This window comes from Arvicola amphibius, chromosome 15 (genome assembly GCF_903992535.2).
Source record: "Arvicola amphibius chromosome 15, mArvAmp1.2, whole genome shotgun sequence".
Taxonomy (NCBI): Eukaryota; Metazoa; Chordata; class Mammalia; order Rodentia; family Cricetidae; genus Arvicola; species Arvicola amphibius.
Window position 1 is genome coordinate 49229393 of NC_052061.1, and position 23676 is coordinate 49253068.

A 23676-nucleotide genomic window follows, 5' to 3' on the forward strand; every position below is an offset into this window, starting at 1 on the left:
AAATTTTTCTCCATCTTTTTAGTGTCTGAATCCAGTCACAGCTACCAAGTTTTGTTAAACATCCAAAGTGGGCTGGGGACAGAGTCCCTAGGACTACACGTCCTCCAAGAGCATGCTCTTTGAGTTCACGTTCCTTGTTGCCCTGCGGATGTTGGGGGATGGGATTGTTCTCCATTATTTTAATGGATCTCACAGTCGCTATCTCTGGCAATCTTCCTGGTTCTTGATGCAATTTGACGATATTTGTGGAGTTAGCAGGTTTACCTAGCAGGCAATTTTATGGTTTGTTATTTTTCATGTCTTACTTCATCCTAGAACTTAAGGAAGCTGTAGTTCTTATCATTGCATGGTTCTGCCTTTATACGTAATTAAGGGAGGCCTGGGGAGTGGGGTAACTGGGGAGTTGCTGGTAGCGCAGATTCTCAGCTCTTTCGCCTGCCCCCTTGAGCCCCACCACTCACCAGGCTGTGATGCCTTGGAGTCAGGGACTTCACTCTTTGCCTTCGGGTGCTCATCTGAGAAGTGGGTGCCAGAGCTATCCCCCCTCGTGCTGTGGCTGAGCCACATGAGTAAGCCCTTGAAAATGTGGACTCGCTTCTTGGCATTTACTACTGATGTGTTTAGTAAATCAAATGCAGAGAACAGCTTCCACCTGCCCTTTAATCCAGGGACTCCTTTGAGAGGTGCCTTTGGAAAAACCCCAAACCAAGGGGTTGTCTCAGGAGTGGATTTATTTACCCATCGGGCCAAGGTTTCTTATCTCCCTACTGTATCTGGCTCTAGGGAAGCGGTATACCCATTTCAGATGATGGGTCTTCCCTGCAGAGACAATTGAACAGCTCCCTTTCAGAACCTGGAATTACACACAGTCTTGCTGACCGTCCCTCGATGCTGGCTTTCTCCTCTGAGATGCTGCTGTGGACCAGGGGATGGACAGCTCGCAGGGCTCACGTCACTTGTGCTCTGTAGCCTGAACGCTGCCCAGAGCTGGCTTAGGCTAGCTAGGCCTTGGGGATTCCATTCAAGGGGCCAGGTATCTCAGCCTGTTATGAGCTTTCTGGTGTTCCTTTGGGGGATGTGCTGTGTGTTTTAGTGAGGGTGGGGCAGAGGGAGAAGGAGAGAGCACATTGTCTGGAGGGGTCTTGGGGCTTCCAACGTAATCGTGACTGTTTTCTCTTACAGAACCTACGACCATGGTGGTGCTACCAGCCAGTTCAGAAGCCCAGGTATTGAAAAGCAATTTTTATTTATTTATTTAGTTATTTGTTTATTTATTTATTTAAATTTTTATTTCCTTCTTTGGTTGAGTTTGCTTTATTATTTATTTATTTATTTATTTATTTATCTGTTTATATTTTATATACGAGTGCTCTGCATATATACTTACATACCAGAAGAGGGCACCAGATCTCATTATAGATGGTTGTAAGCCACCATGTGGTTGCTGAGAATTGAACTCAGGACCTCTGAAAGAACAGTCAGTGCTCTTAACCTCCTTCTTTTCTCCCTTTGGTTTTTTGAGAAGGGTTTCTCTGTAGTTCTTTTCTGAAGCCTGTACTGGAACTAGCTCTGTAGACCAGGCTGGCCTCAAACTCACAGAGATCCTCCTACCTCTGCCTCCTGAGTGCTGAGATTAAAGGCGTGCGCCACCACTGCCCAGCTGCTCTTAACCTCTGAACCATCTCTCCAGCCCTCTTAAATGCCTTTATTTCAATTTTTTTTTTAAATGAGTGAACTTCTGTTTCTTCTACTTGTTTCCCAAAAGGTATTCAAGAGTGGAGACCACTTGTATTCTAGGATGAGAAGGGACTTTTGGGGACCAGAAAAGAGCACCATCTGAGCAACAAACAGAACCAGAGAGAGGAATTCCAGGGCATGCTGCCTGCCCTGATGTTTTTGTTCTTTGAAATGTTGCCTTTTATTGCCTTTTCAAAGCATAATTTTAATATAATAATAATTTACAGGCTGGATGCAATGGTACATACCTGTAATTCCAGCTACTTGGGAGACTGAAGCTTTGAGGAAAAACAAAGAAGAGATATAAAGAAAGGGAGGGAGGAAAGAAACCTTTGTGTTTCTGTATTTATTTAGCATGGTAGCTCTTCAAGGGAGAGGTGAGACTGGACAGGACGATTTCCATCATGTGCTGCCCCTGCTTCTGCTGCTGCTGCTGCTTCCTCTAACTTCTTTACCTAGATCTTGCCTCAAAGGGAAACATATTACATACTTTCTTACATTTTTGTTATTTATTTATTTATTTGAGTTTTGTTTTGAGACTGAATCTCTTTACCTAGCCCTGGCTGTCCTAGATCACACTGTGAAGACCAAATTGGCCTGGAACTCACAGATCCACATGGTTCTGGCTTCCACATGCTAGAATTAAAGGCGTGTGCCAGCACACCCAGCTGGCACTGCATCTTATCACTACACATACTTCTCAGTGCCAGTGACAGTGTATCCCTGCTTCTGTGGAACACTGCCGCCTAAGCAGCACTGCCGAGTGTCACTGAGGAGCTCTGTGAAGACAGTACTTTTAGATATAGGTAGCTAGAAACTGGGGAAGAACAGCTGTATCTCTAGTGCATCTGCATTGTCGTGTGGCTGCCAGCTATCTGTACACACAGCTGTAGATAGTTTATTTCTCCAACTCCGCTGTAGATAGTTTATTTCTCCAACTCCAGGTCTGCTGGCCTGGGAGGTCAGCTGACCCTTGCTTTCCAGAGTTCACAGAGGTGAAACTGCTACCTACTACTGAAAGGCTGCTAGGATTACACACCACCACAAGAATGCTTGTGAAAGCTGTGAATGAAGGAGTCTCATACGGACTGTTCTCAGAGGCCCAGGTGTTAACCTGAAAGCCCCTCCCCAGGAAATAGGGCGAGGGAGCCACTCCAAGTCTGAGCTTCCTTCTGGACACTTAGGTTTCATGAACTGCCTAGGCAGCCCCTCTAATTGCTTTCAGATTCCAGGCTGATGGCCATGCTTGAACTTGCAGGTTGGAGGTCCTGAGACTGGGCAGTCGCCCAGGCTCTTCCTAATGGAAAGCATTCTTTGTGTTCCAGAGAAAGTTTCCAGTGAGCTGAGGCACAGAAAAGCTTTTTGCCAAGGAAGCCATCAGATAAGAGGCTTGGCTGGAGTTAACTCTTCCCCTTCCTTCTTGCCGTGTAGGCCAGCACTGGGCAGGGGGTGGGGTGCGTAGCCTGGATGGATTGGGTTACCTCTCTGCAGGCTGCCCTGGGATGGGTAGGAGGGCTTCCTGCTTGCTTCTCAGTCTGTCTTTCTCCATGGAGTCCTGTGATTTCCATTGGCGACTTTGCCACACCACCAAGCATCACAGAGCTATGAGGCACACTGGAGATCTTGGACCACCTTGCTCTTGCCTGGCATCTACCTCTACAACACAAGAATCTACTGTGTGACCTCTCCACTTATCTGTCCCCTTACCTTGCTAGCTTTCCCTTTCCACTGTCACACCGAGAGCAGTCCTGAGATAGTCTCTGGAGTCCCCAGTTTCCCTGGGCACTCCATCCTGGCTGCTGGCCAGAACCCTGCTGTTTGCCTCCTGTCCGGTGTGACTAGTCACTAGATGTTGGTGTCATGCTCTGTAACCAAGGGAGTCTATGCCTTTAGCCTGCTTAAAGCAGATAAAACTAGGGTGAGAGCAGCCCCCAGGGTGGGCCAGGCGTTGGTCCATTGTGACTTTATTCTTCTTGAGTCAAGGGTTACTTTCCCCAGACCCCTCAGGCTCCAGCATCTGCTGAGATGTCCCTGTAGGACCCAGAGACCTTATCTCAGGTTTCCTAGGATACCTTGCTCGCCGGAAACGAGTGGAAGAGGCCACTGGGGCAAGGTGGTACCAGAAAGTGGACAGTCTCCTGATGAGGCTCTGGGTCTATCTTCTAAAACAATGCCCTCTTACCCTAGCAGTATAACAGAAAGCTTAGAGCATAGCACAGACCCAACTTCAAGGTCTAGCTTGGCCAGCTTCTAGCTGTGATGAAGTGGCCTAACATATCTCTGCCTCTGTCCCTCTGTATATGAGATGGGAGGTTGGGTCATGGGTTGTTGAGGTTAACTAGGATGAGTTTTACATAGCGTCTACAGAGTAGAGCTGTTGATTTTATATGTATGTGCCTTTGATAGTCTTTTCTTTCTTCTTAACAAATACTTTACATATATGTTTTTTGTATTTATCTACCTCTCCATTATTTTGCTTGCATGTATGTCTATGTACTATGTGCATATCTGGTGTTTGAGGAATTCATCAGAGGGTTTTGGATCCTCTGTAGCTGGAGTTATGGAAAGTTGTGAGCCATGCAGGTGCTGGAAATGGAACCAATGCTCTTAACCAGAGAACCCATCTCTCCAGCCCCAGACAGTCTGTTCAAAGAAGGAAAATATGAAAACCATTCAGTAGTACTGGAAATTGATCCTCAGTTAAGAGTACTGGCTGCTCTTCCAGATGATCTGGATTTGATTCTCAGCACCCACATGGCAGCAACAGTGTCCGTAACTGCAGTCCCAGGAAACCTGGCACAGACTTACATGTAGGCATAACACCCATACACCACAGTAAAAGTAAAATAAAAAAATTCATATTTTAATGAAATTTTTATGCTTATAATCTTTTGGGGAGCTAAGACAGGAGGCTTAAAACTTTGAGGACAGCCAAGGCTACATAGCAAGACCTTGTCTAAAAATGGGTATTGTGGAAACTTTCAGGAAGCTCAGTCGGCTGAAGCCCCAAGAGTCTCTCACAGTGAGCTCCACCAGTCCCCAGGGCCTGACCCGTGTCCTCAGTGCCCTAATGCTCATCATGTGCCCTCAGGTGGGGCTGGCTGTGATATGGTAGAGCAGGCCTGTAAGTGACTGAAGCAGGAGGATCATGAGTTTGAGGCCAGCGAGGGCTGCCTAGATACCCTGTCTCAAATAACAACTAGATGGGCATAGGCCTGTAATTCCAGCTCTGGGAAAGTGGAGGGAGGGAGGAGGATCAGGAATAAACTTCATGAGATACTACTACCTTCAAAAGCAAACAAGAGCCAGGCAGTGGTGGCTCATGCCTTTAATCCCAGCACTCAGGAGGCAGAGGCAGGCGGATCTCTGTGAGTTTGAAGCCAGCCTGGTCTACAAAGTGAGCTCCAGGACAGCCAGGGTTACACAGAGAAACTCTTGTCTTGAAAAACAAGAACAAAAAAAGAAAAAAAAGAAAGAAAGAAAGAAGGAAGGAAGGAAGGAAAGAAGGAAGGAAGAAAGAGAAGAAAAAGAAAAATAGTGCTGGAGAGTTGAGCCAGTGGTTGAGAGCACTAGCATTTGGGAGGCAGAGGTAGGCAGATCTATGTGAGTTGAGGCCAGTGTGGTCTGCATACTGAGTTCCAGGACAGCCAGGCAGAGAGTCCCTGTCTCAATAAATAGATAGATAGATAAATAAAATAAATAAATAAATAAATAAACAAACAACAAAGTATTTTTCTTGTTGAGACACAGTCTAACTGAGTAGCCCTGGCTGGCCTCAGACTCACATAGCTCCTCTGGCTCTGCCTAGGACTAAAGGCGTGAGCTGTTTGCTCAGCATGACATAATTTTTTGGTCAGCACAAATGTCCATCTGTCTTTATAATGCTGTGAGTCACCCATTACTGTAACAAACTCCCTAGATAATCAGAAACGTGAGGTTTGGCTGGGACTGTGGCACAGCGATAGAGTGTGTATTCAGTGCGCCACACGGCTCTGGTTCAAGCTCCACAGGGGTAGAAGGTCATTTTGGTTCACAGTTTTGGAAGTTTCAGTTCACAGCCACTTAGTTCTAATGCTTTGCGAATATGGTGATGTAACCTGCCATAGCAGGGTTTCACGGAGGAGAAGGCTGCTTCTCTCTTGGCTGGGTATGAAAAGAAGGAAAGTTGCAAGCCGGTTTCTAACAGCTCCTCCCAGTGAGCAGGAGACCTCCCATTCAACACCACCTCTTTGTTTATTTTTGACAGGGTCTAACTATGTAGCCCATCCTGGTCTGGGATACACTCTGCTTCCCAAATGCTGGAATTAATGTGTGCTCCATGCCCAGCAAGCCCACCTCTTACCACCTCTTAAGAGTTCCTGCCAGTTCCCAGTGGAAGCCAGCCGAGGACTAATGCTTTAACACACGGGCCTCTGGGGACATCTAAGAATCAAGCTCTAGGACCAGGGTGTGATATAGTGATTGAGTGCTCTCATGTTATGTGTGAAGCGCTGGCTTTGGTACCCAGCACTACAAAATAAAGATTAAAAAATAAAAAGAAAATCCCCAGCCCCCAAAGCTACAGTGGTTAAGAAACATCACGGCAGCAGTTGCTCAGTCAGCTGGTCTTTCTCCTTTGATGCGAGCCGTCCTGTTATATTACATGAGAAACTAATGCTTACCTGGATTATCTCGTTCCTATTTGTGTATATATATATATATATATATATATATATTATATATGGGGGGGGCATACATACTGTGCAGTCAGCACCAGAGTCAAGACAAGTCCTTTCCGTTCCCATCCCAACTGTGCCCTGGCTCAGGAGCTGCTAGCTTCTCTATTGCCGTGGATGGGCTCAGCTTGCTTAGAGTCATGCAAGTGGGACCACACTGCATAAAGGTTTTTCGTCTGGTCTGTGGTGTGTGTGTGTGTGTGTGTGTGTGTGTGTGTGTCTGTTTCCTGTTTTATAGTGCCCCATTGTGGGCACACCCCTGTCTTTCTACTATGAAATGCACATGAGTAGTGGATGAACTTTTCCTTTCTCTAGATTAAATACCTGGGAAGGGAAGGGCTCAGTGCATATTGGTAAGACTTTTCCTGTTTTCCAAAGTGACTGTGCTCTTTGGGGGACATCTTTTTGACAGTAGTTCATATTTTGTTTGTGCCATGATTCCTTTCTGGCAAAGAGGTGGTATTTTTTTTTAATCTGGTATTCATCAATTGATGTTTTGCCTGAGTGTATGTCTGTGTAAGGGTGTTGGATCCCCTGGAACTTGAGTTACAGACAGTGATGAGCTGCCATGTGGGTGCTGGGAATTGAACCCAGGCCCTATGGAAGAGCAGCCACTGCTCTTAAGCAGTGAGCCATCTCTCCAGCCCCTAGAGGTGATATTTCTGTAGCACTGTTGTAAGTGGTACTGTGTTCTCTTCCCCCTGCCTGTCATTCTGTCTGGCATCGCTGTCTGTTCTGTGATGGTGGGTGCTGCTGGTTGCGGGCCCCAGTGCCCTTGTGGCTTGGAGTGCCGTCTCGGGTGACCTTGTGACTTATCTGTCCCTTAGATGGTGCAGTCACTGGGCTTTGCGATCTACCGAGCACTGGACTGGGGCTTAGATGAGAGTGAGGAGCGAGAGCTCAGCCCGCAGCTGGAGAGACTCATCGACCTCATGGCCAACAGCGACTGTGAGGACAGCAGCTGCGGGGCAGCAGATGAGGGCTATGGCGGTCCCGAAGAGGAGGAGGAAACTGAGGGCGGCCCCCGCGCTGTGCGCACCTTTGCCCAGGCCATGCGGCTGTGTGCTTCGCGCCTGACCGACCCCCATGGCGCACAGGCCCACTACCAGGCTGTGTGCCGGGCTCTTTTTGTGGAGACACTGGAGCTTCGTGCCTTCCTGGCCCGAGTGAGGGAAGCCAAGGAGGTGAGTGAGATAGGGCTGCAAGTGGAAGGGCTGGTGCTGGGTGGATGGAGGGAGGTGAATGGGGCTGGGGTGCAGATCGGGTGGGGACGGATGGAGGCAGAGAGCGGGCCGTCCTCAGTCGTCCAACAGGGGTTAAGGTCTTTGGTGCCTGACTGTACCTTCCTAGGAATACCCATAACTTCCCCCTCCCCACATGCTGGGCACTGTCCAAAATGATTCATACATTTTTAACTTCATGGCTTCTTTTCGCCGGGTTTCCAGACTGGAATCAGGGAGTGGCTCCTAGCCTACTGCACATTAATGTCCCCTCGAAATTAGCCGTTACCCTCCCTGAGGCCACTTTCATCTCTGCGAGAGGGAGCTCTGCTTACTGCTCACTGGTTGGCCTCTCCCAGCCCCGGTTCCTCCTGAAAATGTGATGTTAAAGACAGCCACCCCTTCCTCTTCCCTTGCAGAACCACACAGGCAGGCAGGCCCATGGACTTGGAGATTTGGGGTGGGTTGGTGAGAGAACCTTTCGGGGCATTGACTGTGCTTGCCACAGTCCTACTTCCTTCCATCTTACAAATGAGCAGATGCTCTCCGAGTTAGGGTCCCTCATCCCAGTGTCAGAGCCTGTCTAGGATACAGCGGCTCCTGAGCGACTTCTCCCAACCCAGGGTTAGGGCTTGGCATCTTTCGGCTGTCTCCATTCTTCCTGGGAGGAGTCGCTACTCCTTAAAGAGAACCATTTTTTTTCCTGTGAAGTAGGCTGTCCAGGGCCCCCGTCAACATTCCATTGATGATAGGGGGACTTGGAAGAGGTCAGGTGAGGTTCAAGTTGTTCTCTCTTGCTCAGGTAGCAGAAGTTAATTTTTAAGTTAGTTGATGTTGATCTCTGGTTCCACCCTGCCCTTTCCTGTGCCACATCTATTTTTCTGTAGCCTAGAAAGGTCCTAGCTACTAGCATCCTGACCCTTTGGAGCCTGCACAGCCTTTCAGGGATGTTTGAGTAATGGAATCTGGGACCCAGCTTGAACCCATTGATCCTCCCCTGTAACTCTCACCTGCCAACCTTGGGAGGTTCTCCTCTTGGCTCCCAGTATTCAGTGCACCATCCATCCCCACCTTCTCTCTCAGCTCCTCCCTGGCATCTCAGAGACACTCTTCTGACTGTGCTCCCTGTGGCTGGCCTGTGGTCCTTGGGGTTTTGTCCTTCTTGGAACATAGTCTGTTCTGTTGCTGGAATCAGTTCCTTATCCAGACAAATGAGCTTTAGCAGGAGCACACACCTCTACATGACCCTCCACTGATCCCAGAGAGAGTCACGGGATGGGTGCTGGGGATACAGGCTCCTGGACAGACACATCTGGGCTAGTCTGGGCTGGCGATTTTGGACAGAAGTAGGTATGCAGGGTCCAGTGTAGCTATTCTAAGTAGGACAGGAGAGTCATCCTCTTTGCTCCTTGCCTTGGGAATCCCACACTACAGTGTGTTAAAACGGCTTAGCAAGTAGCTTAGAGAAAGCTAGAGTGTCCAGTTCTGTCCCTTTAGGGTGGAGCGGCTGCAGGACGGATGCATCTCTGTAGTGGGGAGTTAATGTGAGCAGAAACTCCAGGCTGCCACCCAGACCCCAAACCATCAAGACAGCAAGTCCAGCATTTCTCCCCAAATTCCCAGTTGCCTGAGTCCCTGGCATCTTAGCATCTCATATCTGGACTGCCTCCTAGGACTTGCTGGTTAGCTCATCCTGTCTTCTACCTACCTTCAGTCCCACCCATACTTGAAGACTAACACTTGCTATACTGTGCTGGGCTCCAGACTTAGAACAGCAGCCTAGGAAGCACACACAGCTGCTAAGAGACAGGTCCTTGGTGACCCCTGTGTGGGCCATGTGTAGAGAAACAGCCATGAACATGCCAAGAGAATAGGTGGGCTCCTGACTTGGCTAGGGGTCCTGAGGTGTTGGGTGAACTGGAATCTGGAGGGCAACGGGGAGTGCTTCCCCTTCTGTGTCAACCACCTGTGGAGGACAGTGCCTCTCTGAGGCACATAGGTCACAAGGGAGCCATGCGGACGCCAGGCTCTCACCAGGCCTGCTCAAGAGAAGTTACTAGAGAGAAGATTAAAAGTGCCCTGCGCCATTCCAAAGCTATGGTATAGTGTCCCCAGCTCTTTCCAAGCCCCCAAACCTGGGCCAGGTGCCTCTGTGGCTCTTTTGCAGCTGGCTGGGTGCTAGAGCAGTGCCTCCTACTAAATGGGATCCGCAGGGCCCTGCTGTGTCCACACCTCTGCCGCTTCTACACTAACTAGACATCTGGTCCCAGATGCTGCAGAAGCTGGGGGAGGATGAGCCACGGGTAGAGAAGCCGCTGGCCGAGCTTGACCACCTGGGACACACAGACTGGGTAAGACATGGACTCCTGACCCGGGACAGAGAACAGCACAATGCACCCCGAGGGGTTGTGCTGGGAGAGCCCTGGGTACCAGAGCTGAGGCTGTTTTCTTTTCCGGGTCAGGCCCGGCTGTGGGTCCAGCTCATGCGGGAGCTGCGTCACGGGGTGAAGTTGAAGAAAGTGCAGGAGCAGGAGTTTAACCCGCTGCCCACCGAGTTCCAGCTCACCCCCTTCGAGATGCTGATGCAGGACATCCGTGCCAGGAATTACAAGCTGCGCAAGGTCATGGTGAGCCACAGCCCTGCTGCCATTTACCCTGCCCTCTGCCCTCTGCCCTCTGCCCTCTACCAACAGCCCTCGCCCTGCCCCTTGTGCTTGATCAGAGTTTGATACTAATCTATAGATATGAATAAGGCAGCTGTGGCAGGTTTCCACAGCTCTTGGTTGTATAGGGGATACAGTATAATAATTAGGGCAAGGAGAAGGTTCTTGAGGATCAGGAGGGGCCCTAAGAGCTAGCTACATTGGCGCACGCCTTTAATCCCAGCACTCGGGAGGCAGGGGCAGGCAGATTTCCGTGAGTTCAAGTTTACAAGAGCTAGTTCCAGGACAGCCAGAGCGGTAGCGCGGAGAAACCCAGTCTCGTAAAACCAAAAAGCAAAGCAAACAAACAAACCAACCAAAGAGGGGACCACATTTCCCATGTCACACACACCAACACAGCCTCACAGTTCCCAAGTCACACACACCAACAAGCCTTACACTTCCCATGTCACACACACCAACTAGCCCTGTGTGCACTGGTGTCACTCAAAATTCTGTATAAAGAAATTCATTTCATTCTTCCAACAACTCCTGAGATGGATCCTACAGCCCCATTTCCTGAAGAAGGTTTAGGAAGCTCAGGCAGCTGAGGTTAGGGCTCGTTAGGACTCAGCTGCAGCTGAGTGGCCCTTGTATCGGCTATGCACCTGAGTCCAGGGAACAAGAGGCCTTAGGAGGGAAGCTGACTGTGAAAACCAGACCTAAGTCAGGGCTGTGTGAGCCCCTCCTGATCCCCTAACACAGCAGTGGGCCCTTGCAAGCTCAGCTTGACCCTGCTCCTCCTGATCCCCCTAACACAGCAGTGGGCCCTTGCAAGCTCAGCTTGACCCTGCTCCTCCTGGCAGGTTGATGGGGACATCCCTCCCAGAGTGAAGAAAGATGCCCACGAGCTCATCCTGGACTTCATCCGCTCACGGCCTCCACTAAAGCAGGTACTAGCTCTATACTTCCTCCTCTGGATATTGTGGGGCCCGCTGCTCTCTGGTGACCAATCCAGCAGTCTTACCACATCTACTTTCTGAGGGAGATCTTTGAGGGCTCTTTTGCCTGTTGGCTGGAAGGTTGGGCATGGTCTCCAGTGTAGGGCTTGAGGGTCTGTGTCTTCTTAGGGAGAATTTTCAGCTGTTTACACCTCACACCAGGTGTGCAGAAAGCCTCTTTGAGTAGTCTTCCGGGTTACTGAGCAGCAGCTCTGAGTCTCCCGGGTTACCCCAGCATTTCCCTCCTCTAGAGTGGGCCCATGTCATCACCTGCCTCCCCTTCCTACTCAGTGTGTCATGTCGGCGGCAGGTCTCGGAGAGACGACTCCGCCCTGTACCACAAAAGCAGAGAACATTGCATGAGAAGATCCTGGAGGAAATCAAGCAGGAGCGGAGGCTTCGTCCAGTAGGGGCCCAGCACTTGGGTGCCCGTGGTGAGCAAGGCGGGGAGGGTGAGTGACGGGAGAGAAGACACCCCCCAGTGGACCTCGCTGGGGCTACAGATCAAATTTTGGGACGGTTAGCCCCAAGAGCTCCTGTGTGGGTAGAGGACCCAGGACCTCTTAAATTTTTTTAACTGTAAACTTAAACTGCTGTAAACTGCTGGGCAGTGGTGGTGCACACCTTTAATCCCAGCACTCGGGAGGCAGAGGCAGGTGGATCTCAGTGAGCTCAAAGCCAGACTGGTCTACAGAGTGAGATCCAGGACAGCCAGGGCTACACAGAGAAACCCTGTATCGGGGGGGGGGATCCCCCAAACCTTAGAGGAGTTATAATGACTTTGTGAAGTCTTAGTCAGGGGTCTATAAAAGTGAAATCATCTTGGGCTCTGGGTTTTGATCTGATTTTGCCCTTATTCATTGTTATAATGGATGACAGATTTCAACATTTGGGAGTAAAATGAAGTAAAACTCGTTTCTAACTGGCTGGAAGACCGATATATGTTCACATATTTGAGTCTTAGTCTTCCTTGCAAACTAAAGTCCGTGAACTTCAGCCCTGCTCCTGCCGGAGCTCTCCTTTTTAGTTAGAGCTACTCTTTGTTACCTGGCTGACCAGTCTTCCGTTTCCCCTTCTAAGTGGAGAATTAAACCAAGTGGCGCTCATGAAGCTATTCGCTGCCATGTTGGCCTCCTCGTCCTCCTTGCTCACTGTCCTCTCCTGCCCCGGCCTGCTTATCCTGCCACTTATTCTCTACTCCCCTACTGGCCTCCTCATCTGCCCTGTTTGCTGTCCACCCATACACTGGACTCCTTGTCCTCCCTGCTCGCTGGCCACGCCTTCCCTGACCTTCCAGATCATTCCCCGTTCTTGTCCTGGCCTCCTTGTCTTCCTTGCTTATCCTCTGCTCTGGCTTCCTGCTCCTTGCCCCCCCTGCCCCGCGCTCACCCTTGTCCCGTTCTCCTTGCCTTTGCTGCTCGCTCTTCACCCCTGTGCTGACCTCCTCTTCCTCTCCACTCACCATCCACCCCTGCCTTTGTTTTTCCTGCCTTCAGGGTTTGGTTCTCTGCCCTGCATCCTCAATGCCTGCTCTGGGGACGTCAAGTCCACTTCCTGCATCAACCTGTCAGTCACGGATGCCGGGAGTGGAAGCCAGCGTCCACGGCCTCGGGTCCTGCTTAAAGCCCCCACCTTAGCAGAGATGGAGGAAATGAACACATCTGAGGTCAGAGAATAGGGATCCTTCAAAAGTTCGTGCCGATGGGGCTGGGAAAGGCTTACAGGACAGGGGTCTGTGTGGTCAGCTGGGCAGACATCCTCTGCAGCCAACCAATGGGGTGGCAGATGGCCCCTTCCCTATCTTTTCAGCTCAGAAGTAGCCTTGGATCAGTGGGACAGTGACTTCTGAACACAACAAGGGAAGTTACTTTCTTGTGGCCAGACGAGTAGCCTGAGTAGCCTCAGGCGATGGGAGAAGCTGCAGTGGGGCTCTCTGACCCACTAGGATGGAAGATGACCTCAGGCTGGCATCTCAGAGGGCTCCGTGTTCCTGCAGGATCTGTCTTCTCCAGGATTTTCTGGAAGACCCCAGGGAATGGTTTGATTATTGAGACGCTTGCCATGAAGTGTCCAGAAGACAGGAGATGTGAGCTAGTGACGTGTAGGGAAAGTGCAGGGCCTTAGTGGGGCCGATAACACTCTGGATCCGCTGCCTCAGTCCAAGGATGAGCAAAAGGTGCTGGGGGCAGCGGTCAGGAGGGGGCAGCGGTCAGATGGGGGCTGTACCTGATGTGCTTTCAGGAAGAAGAGTCCCCCTGTGGAGAGGTAACACTGAAGCGGGATCGCTCTTTTTCGGAACATGACCTGGCTCAGCTTCGGAGTGAGATGGTCTCTGGCTTGCAGTCAGTCACTCAGCCCCCAGGAGGGATAGAGCCGCCTCGGGCCAGGGCAGGCAGCATGTACTCTTGGAAACCTAGCACCCAGGACCAGGGTAAGTATCATCTTCAACACCACCCTCTCTTTTCATGCCCATCCCATGGATTTTGTGTTGCAGCCTCAGACTCACATCTCCCTTGAGCAGGCAAGTACCCAAGTGCAGCTTGTGCCTGAGTCTGCCACCACCTAAATTTAGCAGCCATCCTTGCTTTCCATTTGAGAATTTTTTTTAATCGGCTAACCGACCCATATTTATTGCAAACCATTTTCTAAAGAACTTGAATCTTTGTAGGGGTGGAGAGATGGCTTTGGAGTTAAGAGCTGCTTGTGTGGAGAGTGGTTGCCAGCACCCACATGGTGGCTCATAACCATCTCTAATCCAACACCCTCCTCTGGCCTCTGCAGGCACCAGGCACACGAGTGATAAACATACTTATGCTCAGACGTATAGAATAAAAGGAAGTAAATCAGGCCAGGTGTGGGAGGCACCTGGAAGTGGAGTTATAGATGGTTGTGACCCACCATGTAGGTGCTGGGATTTAAACCTGGTTCCTCTGCAAAAACGAGCACCCTGGGAACTAGAGAAATGGCTCAGCGGTTAAGAGCATTACCTGCTCTCCAAAGGTCCTGAGTTCAATTCCTGGCAACCACATGGTGGCTTACAACCATCTGTAATGAGATCTGGTGCCCTCTTCTGGCCTGCAGGCATACACACAGACAGAATATTGTATACATAATAAATAAATAAACAAACAAACAAACATAAATAAATAGGATATTGGTATTTCTGTTTAAAAAAAAACAAAAATGAGTGCTCTTAGACATGGAAACTATTATTTAGCTCTCTGCTTGACTTTTAGCTTGTTCCCCATCCCCACTGGGACACACACGCTGTCCCCACTGTCCACTTGGCACAGCACTCTTGTCAGGTGGTCCCTATGGGCCTGTGTTCTTTCTCCAGCTTTCTGTCCTGGGAGTGACCAGTCCCAGCCTTACCCCAGCTCCGCCTTGCCCAGCAGCTTGAGCTCAGTGGATAAACCAGAGGCTTCTGCACCAGATACCAGGCACCTGTGGCTGGTAGGTGACCAGGTGGTTTGCCCTGGATGCCCTCTTCAGCATCGTCTTCATCCTTTCACGAGTGTGGTGCCCGAGAGAGATGGGGAGCATTCCTCAGGATGTGTCTGGCTTTGTCTTTGTCTGGGGGGGACCAAGGTCCAGTTTCCTGTATCTGGGGAGATTGTTCTTTGCTGCCACTTGCTGGTACACATTGGTACTGCAACCCCAAACCCAGAGACTTGTCTTTCAGTCAATTTCTCCGAAGCCTAAAGTGCTTTGTTCAGTTCCAGTGGGGTCAGGAGAGATGATGAACCCTGAAATGTGGGACTTGAGGGCAATACGGTGTTGCAGGAAGTGTGCTGCTGGCTGAGACATGCTGGGTCCCGTCAGCTTTGAGTTTTGCGTTGTTTGTGTGAAGAACTAATACCACTTGCTGACTTGGAGCCCCGACTTGGGCCTGAATTTCGCTGTGCAGATTTATCAAATGAAGTAACAGGTAAAAGCTGACGGTAGATTACAGGACATCCTACATGTGTGTGCAGGGACACTAACTGTGGCTGACACCGTCCTCTCACTGAGGCTTGGATTAAGACAGGAGCTAAAATGCTTTAAAAAGTGTAAGTTCTATGTAAGAATAAGGCAGCCTACGTAATTTTATTTGTTTATATGAGTATTTTGCCTGCACATATGTCTGTGTACCATGTGCATGCCTGGTGCCTGCCGAGGTCAGGTGTCAGATCCCTTGGAACTGGAGTTCCAGATGACAGTGAGTCCCATCTGTGGGTGCTGGAAACTGAGCCTGAGTCCCTCTGAGAGAGCAGTGATGTTAACTCCTGACCCATTGCTCCAGCCCCTCATTCATTTGGATTGAAAGGTAGTGTCCATATGGTAGAACGAGAGAACAACTTTAAAAAGTTGTTGTTCAACTTACACACACACACACACACACACACACACACACGTCAAATAAATACATGTGAAGGAACTGTTTTTAGCTGGATAGTAGTGATTCCTTTAATCCTAGCAATTGGGAGGCAGAGGCAGAGGATCTCTATGAGTCTGAGGCGAGTCTGGTCTACAGAGTTCCAGGATAGCCGGGACTGTTTCACAGAGAAACCCTGACTCGAAAAAACAAAACACTTGTTCATTTGTGATTTATTTGTCTTATGTGCATGTGTGTTTTGTCTGGATGTGTGCACCACATGCATGCACTGCTTGTGAGATCAGAAGAGGTGAGTTAGAGTCTCTGGGACTGAAGTTACAGACAGCTGTGAGCCACCATGTGGGTGCTGGGAATTGAACCCAGGTCCTCTGGAAGAGCAGTCGGTGCTCTTAACCACTGAGCTCTCTCCCCAGTGTAGTAAGGAGGCCACTAGTTAGTTCCTGACCACTTACCCCCAAAATAATCACACAGAAACTGTATTAATTAAATCATTTCTTGGCCCATTAGCTCTAGCTTATTGGCTAACTCTTGCATATTAATTTAACCCATTTCTATTAATCTGTGTATTGCCACATGGCTGTGGCTTACCAGCTAAAGTTCCAGCGTCTGTCTCTGGCAGAGCTTCTTTCTCACTTTTCCTTCTTTCTCCCAGCATTCAGTTTAGTTTTCCCCACCTACCTCTATTCCCTGAGCAGGCCCAAGACAGTTCCTTTATTAACCAATGATATTCACAGCATGCAGAGGGGAATCCCACATCACTCCAGCCCCATCTTAAGGCTAGAAAATTAAGGACCATTTCTTGCTCAAGGAAGGAAGGGACATGTTTTAAAATTCCACAAATCCCACATTGGCCTTTCAGTTCTGAGAGCTCAAAAAGTACTTTCTGAAAGTTAGGCTATCAAAATCAGAGAACCTGGTAGCCTTTAGCCCTGCCCCATCACTGAGAGGTGGCTGGTAACATCTGCATCTGACACAGGGACTCCTGACTGCAAATAACTCAACAGTCCTGGGGCCTCAGATCGTGTGGGGCATGCAGAAGCTCCTGGTGCTGTCCCAGGACTAAATAGCTCTCCCTGCACAGGGCTCCCAATGCACATCCTAGGAAAGCATCCAGTTTCCTTCCTCGTGGCACCCTGTATGCTGGTCTCCATCCTGCCTCCACAAACAACAGCTAGCATTTTGAGTTCTGTATGCCTGGTACCATATTTAGATTGTATGTTGGGAGCCCGGCAGTGGTGGCGCACGCCTTTAATCCCAGCACTCGGGAGGCAGAGTTCAAGGCCAGCCTGGGCTACAGGAGCTAGTTCCAGGACAGGCTCCAAAGATACAGAGAAACCCTATCTTGAAAAACCACACACACACACACACACACACACACACACACACACACACAGAGAATTGTATGTTGTATTGCCTCAAGGGAGCTGAAGCAACCCCAGTGTACAGAAAAGGTAGACTTAGAAGGTCCACACTAGTAAAGTTAAACCAGGACCGCTCATCACGATGCCAGCTAGGACAGATGGTCTGCTGAGTACAGGAGAGCACGCTTGGGGTCAGGCAGGGCTCCTGGGGACAGCACAGATCAGGGGCAGAGGGGTGTGGAAAGATTCTGTGGAGAAGGTTAGAACAACGGTGTGTGCTTGCAAGCAAGAGATGGGGTTTCCTGGCATGGGACAGTGAGGACAAGGGACAGTCCCTGGGTCATGGGACTAGGGAACCTTGCCGTATTGGTAGGGCCTCCTTGAAGCAGATCCAGCCCTCAGTCGTGAGTGAGCTGATGCCCATACTTTAGTAAGTTACCAGCTTGCTTGGACTAAGACCGGGTAACTGCAGGGTCCCCAGTATGCTGAGCAAGCAGGAGCCTCTCCCTCGCCCCCAGGAGTTCAGCCACCCTGTGGAGAGTTTGGCTCTGACTGTGGAGGAGGTGGTGGATGTTCGCCGGGTGCTGGTGAAGGCCGAGATGGAGAAGTTTCTGCAGGACAAGGAGCTCCTCAGCAGCCTGAAGAGGGGGAAGGTGAGGCTCGGGTGCGCTGGCAGCAGGGTAGGGGTGTTGTGAGCAACAGAGGGTGGGACCAGGGTCTGGGGCTGACTCAGTGGCTGGGTAGAAGCCCTGAGGCAAGCACTCCTGGGGACTGGACTTGGACTCCAGTGGCCTTCCACAGCCAGCTCTAACCTTGTCTCTCCCTGCAGATTTGTTGCTGCTGCCGAACCAAGTTTCCCCTATTTTCTTGGCCACCTACCTGTCTATTCTGCAAGAGGTGAGCCTTGATCAGCAGACAGACTAACAAGGGAAATGTTCCATCCCGCCCAGCCAATTCAATGTTTTCTTCTTCCTTCCTGTCTTCCCCCAATCCCTGAGACTGGGTCTTACTGTACACCCCAGACTTGCAGGGACCGTAGGTTAGTACCGTCATGCCTTGCTTGAGTTAAATTTACTTATTTATATTTGTTTGGTTGGTTTTGTTTTGCAACAGTGTCTTTCTATGTAGCCTGGCTGGCCTGAAACTCACTGTGTAGACCAGGGGAGGAACCCATAGAGATCTGGCCTCACACTCAGAGATCTGCCTGCCTCTGCCTCCCGAGATCTGGGATTAAAGGTGTCACCACCGCTTGGTTTGGGTTGAATTTTTTTTGTTTTTGGAGACAGGATTTCCTCTCTCTCTCCTTTTTAAAAAATATTTATTTATTATATATACAATATTCTGTCTGTGTGTATGCCTGCAGGCCAGAAGAGAGCACCAGACCCCATTACAGATGGTTGTGAGCCGCCATGTGGTTGCTGGGAATTGAACTCAAGACCTTTGGAAGAGTAGGCAATGCTCTTAACCTCTGAGCCATCTCTCCAGGCCTGAGACAGGATTTCTCTGTGTATCTCCTGCTGTCCTAGAACTTATTCTATAGACCAGGCTGACCTCAAACTCACTGAGATCCACCTGCCTCTGCCTCCTGAGTGCTGGGATTAAAGGTGTGTGTCACCACCATCTGGCTTTTTTTTTTTACAAGAAGGATTTTGGTTTTGTTTTGTTTTTTTAACAAGACAGGACCTCACTATATAGCTCAGGCTAGCCTCAAAGTCAATCCTCCTGCCTCAGTGCAGTGTCACCACACCTCACAGGTATTTACTTCTGAAATCGGATATGGAAGCCGGGTGGTGGTGGTGGTGCACGCCTTTAATCCCAGCACTCAGGTGGCAGAGGCAGGCGGATCTCTGTGAGATCGAGACCAGCCTGGTCTATAAGAGCTAGTTCCAGGACAGGCTCTAAAGCTGCAGAGAAACCCTGTCTCAAAAACCAAAAAATTAAAAAAAATTAAAAAAAGTTTGAAATCAGATATGGGAATTCTAAAATGCTAATTGCTTTATAAAACTGAACATCTTACTTGGAGCCTTTCTACTTAGATGGTGCTTCTATGGTGAAAAGCACCAGAAACACTCCATTCCAGATATTCCTGAGAGAGATAAGAGGCAGAGGTAAATGAATATGATCCCAGGAAGATGAAAGATTCTGGGGTAAATGAAAGTAAAGTACTGAGTGACCAGGGATCTGGCCGGTCAGCTGATGGCTGGCTCAGATACGTGCTGCAGACATGGAAGCCAGGAGGAGGGTGTTTTCCCTTCCTAGGCTTCCTTACACTGATATTGCTTTCTCTCTATTCCTTCCAGAGCTGTGTGCACTTCCTGCAGTGTAAAGGTGAGGATTTCGGGGAACTTTCCAGGTCTTGGTGAAGTGGGGTGGGGGTACTGCTGTTTCCAGTTGATGTGTTGGACAGGCGCCCTCTTAGGAGGCACTTCATCCATTGCCTTCTTCTAAGAAGCTGTTCTTACACTTCCCAAGACTGATTAGTGTATTTGCTTGTTTTGAGTGTAAAGTCTAGGCTGACGTTAAAATTCTCTATGTAACTGAGGATGACTTTGAACGCCAGATCCTCTTGTCTCTGCCTCCCAAGTGCTGGGATTACAGGCAGGAACCACACATATGATCTAAAACTGTACACTTTGTTTTGTTTTTTGGTTGGTTGGCTTGTTTTTGGTGTTTCTTTTTTAATGTTTATCTATTTACTATAAATACAGTATTCTCCCTGTATGTATGCTTACATGCCAGAAGAAGGCACCAGATCTCATAGATGATTGTGAGCTACCATGTGGTTGCTGGGAATTGAACTCAGGACCTCTGGAAGAGCAGCCAGTGCTCTTAATCTCCAGCCCTTTGGTGTTTCTTTCAGGTGGGGTCTCACTATGTAACCCTGGCTGACCTGGAACTCACTATGCCTGGCCAGGACTACAGTTTCTTAAAACACTCATAGGTAGTATTTGATATTTTTGAGACAAGGTCTGGCTGTGTACAGCATTGGCTGTCCTGGAACTGGCTATGTAGAGAAAACTTACTTTGAACTCAGAAACATGCCTGCCTCTGCCTCCTGAGTACTAGGACTAGAATTGTATGTGTGCACCACCATGCCTGGTCCTCATAAGCAGTCTTAAATTTTGTTCTTAAAGTGCTAGAGAGATGGGTTAGAGGTTAAGAGCACTTGCTGCTGTTGCAGAGGACCTGGGTTTGGTTCCCAGAACTTATATTGTTGACAGAGGTTTCTGTCCTGCCTGGTCCCACAGCTGTTCAGCCGCAAAGAAACACACAGAGGTCTACATTAATAAACTGGTTGACCTATTAGCTCAGGCTTCTTATTAACTCTTACATCTTAAATTAACCCATAATTCTTGTCGGTGTTAGTCACATGGCTTGGTACCGTTTATCAGTGAGGCATTCTTATCTTCCTTCCTCTGCATCTGGATGACGACTGCAGACTGACCTTTCCTCTTCCCAGAATTCTTCTGTTCTAGTCACCCTGCCTACACTTCCTGCCTGGCTACTGGCCAATCAACATTTTATTAAACCAATACAAGTGACAAATCTTTACAGGGTGAAGACCATTGTCCCATAGCATTACATCACAGCTAACAAATTCGTGACTCCAGTTCCAGAAGATCCAACGCCCTCCTCTGTCTTCCAAGGGCAGTGCATGCACAGAGTGCACAGATATGAATTCAGGCAAAACACCCATACACACAAAGTAAAAATAAATGAGTAGCAAGTTTTAACTGTTAAGTATTCCATGTGAGTAGCCTGGAGACACACAGCTTTTCTCTCTCCTTCTACAAAATCCCCCTTTTGACATGAGGGAGTTTTCAGCAAGACCAGGTTGCATTTGGATGCATGCTTCCACTCAGAGGTAAAGGACAGAACCACCTGGAAGAGTGTGACCATGCCTCAGCTCAGAAAGAGGAACCTACTTTTCCCAAATTCTCTATCATCTGCCCCTGGACCACAGGAACACTCCATTCTTGTCCCTGTGAAATACTGGTTATGTGCAAACTTAAAATCACACTCTTTGTGCTGTAAAACAGTTCCCAAACCCTACCAAGTTACAGTTTGGATGAGCAGGAAATGTAGTTGGGATGTGACAAGAGAGGAGCCTATGCTGTAGGGGGCGCCACTTCCGTCCTTCCGGCCCCCGGGGGTGAGGAGGCTAAAGGGTGCCTGGATGGTTGCTCAGGACCTTCTCCACACCCTTCCTTGTGTTGCAGATGAAGATGCCTTCCAAGAAGTGTGCACACATCCCTGTCTACACACTCGGTTTTGAGAGTCTGCAGAAGGTGCCAACTACCAAAGCCACACCAACACTGAGGAGAGATGCCTTCCAGTATGTTCTTTTGCACTGTCGCTGGTATCCTGTGGTCCTGAAGAATTGAACGTAACTGGGAAACTAGGGCAGGTGTCAATGGCACTGTGAGGATTTCCCCAAGGAACAAGTCATTTGGCAGGGCTCTAGAGGCCGGGTTGTAGGGAATTGGGTTTGGGTGGTCTGGGCTTAGGACTTCAATGCCCATCCAGGAAGAACCTTTGCAGGGATGCACACTGCCAGCTGCGCTCAGTAAGACTCCTATAAATGAGGCATGAGGAAGGAGAGAAGAGGTAGCAGGGAGCGTGGAGGGGTAACTGTGGACATAAAAAGCAAGATTTGGGATTCTGAAGTGGCAGGACATGGCCTCTGGAGGACCCCGGCTGTAATAGAGTTCTCTCTTCTCATCGTTCTCTCCTGGCATCTTTCCATCCTAGATCCCTGCAGGGACCAAAATGGCGGAGCGTAGAGGAGGAGTTCCCCCACATCTATGCCCATGGCTGTGTCCTAAAGGATGTCTGCAGTGACTGCACCAGCTTCGTGGCTGATGTAGTATGCTCCAGCCGCAAGAGTGTGGATGTCCTCAATGCCACTCCGCGACGCAGCCGCCAGACCCAGTCCCTCTATATCCCCAATACCAGGACTCTCAACTTCCAGTGACTGTTGTGATGGCCACCCTGCTCCCCATCCTGGAACACAGCTGCCATCAACCCCCTTGCGCATGTACATATATACATATATAGATACATTTATAATATATATACGGCCTATATATTTATATTTATATATATTGTCTCTTTGCCCTAAAGTTCATTTAGGGCCCAGCTTACTCCAGGTCCTTCCTTCTTTCCTCTCAGGAATCCTTGGAAAGGCTAGGAGGGACTGGGGACTAGAGAAAGGGCAGCTTTCCTGCTCCATGCCTTGGTTCTCTTGTAGTGAGCATATGGCAACCTCTCTTCCCTGGGTGGACAGGGCACCCTGGTTCTCAGGTGAACCTGAATGCCAGGTCTACCTATCCTTTAGGGTGCTCAAGCAGCAGAGGCACCTGGAAGGCCTCTGAGTCTGTGGGAATGTGCTGTGAGCCACTTGCTCTTGGTCCCTTTCTGGCACTGTGTAGCTTTTCTTGGGGAGTTATGAACAAACATCTATTCCCCCTGCATAGGTTACCAACAGACCGAAGAAATGATTCCACTCAAGTCTAGCTTGATGAACCGATGAGTCTTCTGAGATTACAGTAACATGGTGAGGGGTCCCTTACAGGAACATAAGTGACTCTCAGGTAGCTGCATCACCCCCAAGCCCTACCCCAGCACAGGTGACAGCTCATGAAAGGTGCTTCAATATGTCACACCCCCAACCAATTTTCTACTTCCTGTACTGAGACCATGGTGTAGCTGTGGTGGTGGTGGGGTTGGCCTGGTGACCTGCTTCCTACCAGGTTAATAACCCTATAACCATCGCCAAAGACTGTCATACCCGCATAATGTGTTATCTACTTCACTGCCAGGGTTGCAGGCCAATGTGCTCTGCAGGTTACCACAGCTGCATGGTGCTGATGGTTATGTTCATTAAGCCCAGGGGAAATGCCTACACAGGACCCAGGAAGGGCTGTGCTAAGCACCTTGCCTGCTTACATGCACCCAAGAGGTGGATTTTGTCATCACCACACCTGACAGATGAGGACACAGAGGTTCAGTAAGGTAAAGGGATTTGACTGCTTATCTCAGAAGATGCCAGAATTCCAACGGAAGCCTGTTAACTGAACCTTCCTGACTGCCCCCAGGCTCTGACACCCTGCTTAGGGCTAGAAGAGGCACCAAAGGCCCATGACTGTGACAGATGGCTCTGTGGGTGTTCTCTCTGAAATTAGAACACCCAATAAAAGCAGCTCGCTCCCAGCACTTGTTCGATATTGTCTTCTAGATTTTAAAATACATATTTATGTTATGCAGTGTTTTTTGGCATGAATTTATGTGCACTACATTCATGCAGGAGCTATCAAAGTGGAGCTGCAGGCAGTTGGGAATAGCCATGTGGGTGCTCGGAACTGAACTCAGGTCCTCTGCCTGTATGGCAAACACTCTTAACCACTGGGCTGTCTCTCCAGCCCTTTGTTTTGTTTTAAGAGAACAGGCAGAGAGGGTCAGGAATTACTACTGGCACTCAACAACCAATAAAAACACCCACGTTTAAGCAAGTATGGAAGCTCATACTTGTTATCCCAGCACTTGGGAATTAGTCAGGAGGAGCATTAATTTGAGGCTCACCTGGGCTGCATAGCAAGCTCCGGAGAAGTCTGAGCTATATAGT

At 49.3% G+C, this 23676-nt stretch overlaps 1 protein-coding gene across 1 annotated transcript in view; it reads left to right on the top strand.

Annotated features, from left to right (window-relative positions):
* The window catches only part of Spire2 (spire type actin nucleation factor 2), a 33894-nt gene extending 11868 nt beyond the window's left edge, over positions 1 to 22026 (top strand). Inside the window, exons 3-16 of the mRNA XM_038313209.1 lie at positions 1183 to 1226; positions 7280 to 7636; positions 9943 to 10023; positions 10135 to 10299; positions 11181 to 11267; positions 11626 to 11749; positions 12812 to 12981; positions 13557 to 13746; positions 14653 to 14768; positions 17570 to 17704; positions 17881 to 17948; positions 19352 to 19379; positions 21272 to 21387; positions 21804 to 22026. Coding sequence (XP_038169137.1) covers positions 1183 to 1226; positions 7280 to 7636; positions 9943 to 10023; positions 10135 to 10299; positions 11181 to 11267; positions 11626 to 11749; positions 12812 to 12981; positions 13557 to 13746; positions 14653 to 14768; positions 17570 to 17704; positions 17881 to 17948; positions 19352 to 19379; positions 21272 to 21387; positions 21804 to 22026 — 1904 coding nt within the window. The remainder of the gene's footprint in view (positions 1 to 1182; positions 1227 to 7279; positions 7637 to 9942; positions 10024 to 10134; positions 10300 to 11180; positions 11268 to 11625; positions 11750 to 12811; positions 12982 to 13556; positions 13747 to 14652; positions 14769 to 17569; positions 17705 to 17880; positions 17949 to 19351; positions 19380 to 21271; positions 21388 to 21803) is intronic.
* The last annotated feature ends 1650 nt before the right edge of the window (positions 22027 to 23676 follow it).